This window comes from Echinops telfairi, unplaced genomic scaffold (genome assembly GCF_000313985.2).
Source record: "Echinops telfairi isolate 266 unplaced genomic scaffold, ASM31398v2 ScPeMD7_3533;HRSCAF=4204_1, whole genome shotgun sequence".
Classification (NCBI taxonomy): domain Eukaryota; kingdom Metazoa; phylum Chordata; class Mammalia; order Afrosoricida; family Tenrecidae; genus Echinops; species Echinops telfairi.
This window is the reverse complement of record NW_022107432.1, coordinates 12,689,395-12,694,527: the sequence shown is the minus strand read 5'-3', so window position 1 is coordinate 12,694,527 and position 5,133 is coordinate 12,689,395. Positions and strand designations below refer to the sequence as shown.

General features: G+C 46.6%; 1 protein-coding gene across 1 annotated transcript in view; it reads right to left on the bottom strand.

The window, feature by feature from the left end:
- GCM1 (glial cells missing transcription factor 1) overlaps positions 1 to 4,731 on the bottom strand; it is a 23,110-nt gene extending 18,379 nt beyond the window's left edge. Inside the window, exons 1-2 of the mRNA XM_045294752.1 lie at positions 4,671 to 4,731; positions 1,931 to 2,142 (exon numbers count right to left, since the gene is read on the bottom strand). Coding sequence (XP_045150687.1) covers positions 1,931 to 2,005 — 75 coding nt within the window. The 5' untranslated portion in view covers positions 2,006 to 2,142; positions 4,671 to 4,731. The remainder of the gene's footprint in view (positions 1 to 1,930; positions 2,143 to 4,670) is intronic.
- Positions 4,732 to 5,133: the final 402 nt, after the last annotated feature.

Genomic DNA, 5,133 nt, shown 5'->3' with positions numbered 1-5,133 from the left:
GCTGATAACTGCAAGGTCAGCAAATTGAAACTACCAGCCAATTTGTGGGAGAAAGAGGAGGCTTTCTACTCCTAGAAATATTGGCAGTCTCCGAGACACACAGGGACTCACTCCTCTGCCCTGTAGGTTTGTTATGGGTCGTTGGAATCGACTGTGCGGCAGTGAGGTTTGGGATTTGGGGACATGAGGACGAGGTGGAGATTATTGCCGCTCCCGCTCTGCAGGACTCCGTCGTAACACGTGGAGCTGATTATTCATGATTCTTCCGCCAGTGCGTCAGTTTGCAAAGATCAAATATCTCCCCCAAGTCTGTCACTTGTTCTGTTTCAGAAATCATGAACAAGGAAGAGGTGACTGGAGGATTTTTTTTGTTTTTGTTTTTTTAATAAACAACAGGGAGTGGGAGCTAGTGGGGGAGGGTGGGAGGAAGCTGGCCGGGAAGGATAGGTGGAAACATAAGTATAAGTTCCTGCTGAGTTAGGAGTCATCTTTAAAGTTTGTTTACAATTTTTCCCTACCCCTTCTACAATAATTATCATACTAAGAGCCACCACACATGCAAATCCCTGAATGAATATGCTAATACATAAGTAAGACAATAGAATAGCCTATTCCAAGTTCAATGACTCAATGCTTGTGTGATTTGGCTGGGCTGTACTGAACAGCCTTATATGCATAGAGGAGTCCCTGGATACCAGAATGGCTAAGTACTCAGCCATCAATGGAGAGGTTGGCAGTTCTAACCCACCCAGAGGTGCCTCGGGAGACAGGCCCGATCATCTGCTTCTTGAAACCCCAATGGAAGTTCTCCTCTGCCCAAGTGAGATGGAAGAGACACACTTTGTCCTCCAGGTCCCCCAAGATCTGTCCCCGAGGGAGGCTATGGGAGGATTTAAGGAGCATTGTAAATCGTCTCTACTCGAGGGGAAACTTGAATGTTTTACAAATTATGACTGTGGAAATCCCCACCACCTTTGCTCCGCTCAGCCTAACTCAAATGCCTGGTATCCTGGAATGAGGCAGACTAGATTGACCTGCTCGTTGTTGGTCATGGTGGTCTCCAGCCCCCGCCGTCCTAGTGACCTTTGCAAACAACTTGCAGGGAGAACAGCCTTCAGATGTCAAGAAGGTAGTCAAGGAAGTGATGCATGATAAGCATGGAAATTTCATTTCAAACAACGAATGTTTCCAGCCAAATTCAAGAGTGTAATAGGCAACATCCAAAAATAAAAATGAGGAAATTAGGAAATTCAAGTCATTCTAATAAGAGCAACCACCGGGTCGGAGATTATGGTAACAGCAGAGGAATCATTTGGAAGAGGAGAGCAACGATGGCCGCACAGCTTGCAGAATACAATGAATTATCATCGGAGGGTGCGTGTCAAAATTGTTGAGCAGATACATATCTTCCCCCCAAATCAACAGTCACTCTAGAAAGAGAATGGTTGTGTCAAAAGTCATCCGAGCTGGAAAGTAATGCAGTTCATATTGATTGTGTATTATTTATAAATGTGTACAAGTTTGAGAAGAGCACCCCATGTCCTACTAGAGCACAATCACTTGGACATTCAGGTTATAGATTTAGTTTTGTTGTTGTTGTTTTTTAGCTTTAGTTTTGGAGATCAACTAAAGTTGTATGGAGATGTGTGCATAATAATCAGCCAATCCACAGGCAACAAGTTAATCACAGATGCCATGAGCCTAGCCCGAGCAAAGCCTACCCTGGAGGGGCAAGACATTAGCCTGTCCTTGTCCTGGTTGATAACTGGTGCTTGGCGTATCCTCTTAACATTCTGCAGCTAGGCGCCCAGCTGAAGCTCGGGGATGACCCAGCTAGGATGGTGACCAATTTTCTTCTAGGACTTTGTGGGTTAATAGTTAAAGCTTAATAGCTAAATGATGCAGACAGATTCTTACACCAAGTGCATACCTGTGGCAGTATCATATCATTAATATCCCACTTTAGTATCTCTTTGTCTTCAGGATCCACGTCCTCTGGTTCCATGATAATGTCAAGCCACCCACTGGGTGTCGTCTCTTCAACTCTGCTCAGCAGTGTCTGAGAATTTTGCTTTCCAAAGCTTGAATGCAGTCAACATGAGCCCATTCATGCAATTTAGATAGGAAGATGGTTTTCTGATCCTAAAATAATAATAATAACAGCTACTAAAGAGATAAAAATCAGTACTGCTGGGCAACATATAATTGATTACTTTTTTTAAGCACCACCATATGAATGAAAGGCAGAATGTAAAGGACATGAAAAAGATTGCTGGAGTCAAGCCTGGCCATTGGGTGCCAGTGGAGTCCCTGGATGGCAGAGCTGGTTAACGCAGTCAGTGACGAACTGAAAGGGCGGACGTTGGACCCCAGACAGAGGCCGTGGGTGATCTACTTCTGAGACACCAACCACTGAAAACTCGGTGGAGCACAGTCCTACTCTGTACCTGGGGCCACCATGAGTCGGAATGGATGGCAGGGCAACTGGTATCAGCAGCATGGCGTGCACAGCCTTGGCCTGTGGCCTCCAGTGTCCTTTGGCAGTGGTTCCTGGTTTCAGCAGGGATCAGTGTCAAGAGCAGACACTGCTTAAGACCTTTCAGGTGGGCAGGAAGGAGAGCTCATTGGGTACTGTTTCCACAGGAAATGCTTTCCTCTACCCGCTCCAGCCAGGTGAAGCTACAAGAGGGGAATATCGCAACCAGATGCATCTCAACATGTTTGGTTTTTTAAACCGCAATTTCCATAGAGACAACTCAAAAGTTGGCCTCCTCCATAAACCCACGGCCATTTTATATCTTTATATAACATCTGACATTTTCAGTCAAATACTACTTCACTGTGGGGGCTGTTCTGGGCTCTGAAGGGCGCTTGGTGGCACCCCTCCATTGTGAAAACAGAAAGAAAAAAACAAAACCAAACCACATTGCTGAATGTGACTTGGGCCACAAAAAGTGTCCCAATGGTTCAAAAAATGTTGTTAGTTGCCCTCAAGCCTGTTCCAACAACTGACGACCCCGTAGGCAGAGCGGAACTGCTCCATTGGGTTTCAGAGCTGGGGTCTCTCAGAGGCAAGTCACAGGAACTGCCGGCAGAAGCACCTCCGGACGGGTTTGACCTGTGAACATCGAGGTGACCTATCAAGCTTGGAACCTTTTGTACACAGGGACTTCAATGGAGCCCTGGTGGTGTAGTGGTTATCCTGGGCTGTTACCCACAGGCCAGCAGTGGGGAACTACCAGCGGCTCTGCCGGAGGAAGAACAGCTTTCTATTCCTGCCAGCAGTGACAGGCTTGGAAACCCACTGGGGCAGCTCTACCCTGTCCTATGGGGTTGCTATGAGTTGGAATTGACTTGAAGTTTGGTTTTCTGATTTTGAAGGATTTCAAAATTCCGAGAAGTTGCTGCAACATAGGCTGTGCATGAAGCTGCTAACCGCAAGGTTGATGGTTGAAACCCACCAGCCGCTCCTTGGGAGAAGAGTGAGGCTGTCTGCTTCCACAGAGTTTCAGATTCCCAGAAACCCTAAGGGCGGTTCTACTCTGCGCTTCTAGTGTCCCCATAAGTCCCAACAGGCTCTGGTGTGGGTTTTGGGTTTAGGAACTTCAAAACTCAGACCACTCCTAAGACATTTTATTTTTCCTCTTGAACAATTCTCATTGTTCTCCCAGCCCCTAAGGAAACTTCGCCTCCGTTTACTTTCATGTAATTTTATGACAGAAGGAAAGGACATTCAAACACGTGTTCAAACAGCATCTTTTCCCCATGAGAGATACTGCTCTAACCCTAACTGGCTAAAGAGGATTTAAAAAAAAATAGATTAAAGGAAAACGTCACTATTCTATCCTGAAACAAAAAGGACCCTGGGGGGCACAGTGGTTAGACACTCAATGATCCGCCCAAACCTTGGTGGTTACACCTCCCAGAGCCGCCTTGGTGGACAGGCCTGGTGACTTGATTCCTAAAGGAGCTTGAAGCCCCTGCGCGGCCACTCCGGCATCGCGAGCAGTCAGCATGCACTCCGCGGCAACAGAAAAAGAAAAGCCAAAGCCACCCACATCCCAGATCTTCTCGTGGACGGACACACTCATGTAAGGCTGCAGAGTAACTCGCATTTAGGCGTACAACTTTCCATTGGCTGGTGCTCCAACTAAACTAAGGGACATGATGATGTCGTGTGAAGCTACTGAATTGAAGACACGAAATACAAGGTAGAATAATAATCTATCCTTCAGGAAGTCCCAGATCTCTGCTTCCCATCCACCACCGAAATCTATTCATGGGATCCACGAGGAAAATCTAGTCTTCCTGCAGAACAATTGTATTAAAAATGTTCAGGTGTAGACTTTTGCCAAATGGATGCCTATTAATATTTCCCTGAGCTTTTTATAAAGACGTAGGGGAAATTTTCTTAAAGATTGTTTACAGCTATTAAAACATTGACAAGGACACTCCGTTTTCTTCCAGGATTAAAAGAGGCCTGGCAATAAGGTTTGGGGTCCTGCGTGTGTCAAAGCTTCCTTACTGGTAAGACCACTGGACCACCGTCTACGCCATTTTCCTCATTTCCGCAGCATACGAACTAGAACAAGGAAAAGCACAGAGAAACAGAGGCGGCTCTTCCTGCCCGCCTCCCCTGGGCCTCGCTCTGAGGTTTCCAGCTGCCTTACCTGCTGACTTCTTATGTGGGCTCCCTATGACCACATCCTGCCATCAAATCCCCGGTCTGGTCGAGGTCCCAGCAGGCTCTGGCTACTGCGAAGCAGAGGCTGCTGTTGCCTATTCCAGGTCAGGGTACACTATGCTAATGAGCTCTGGCAACAGCCCAATCAAAATTGAGCGGTTCTCTGGTTGTGATAGGTAAGAGCCACCTTGAGGAGTCACTTAACCAGTCTCATTTTCCTCAGAATGCCAGCAATGTGATAAATAATTCTGTGTTGGGCATCTGAACTTTTCCCTCTTTCATGCGCCGAGGGCATTTTAACAGAAACAGATGCCAAATGGAAACTCATAAGGATATTCATGTGCTCCTCATATAATTTGCTAGGCTCATAGGTTGGGTTCGAGGTAGACGGATTCATGGGAGATTTTAACTCTCCCACTGTTAACCTGTCCCGTGCGGAAGGAAGAGAC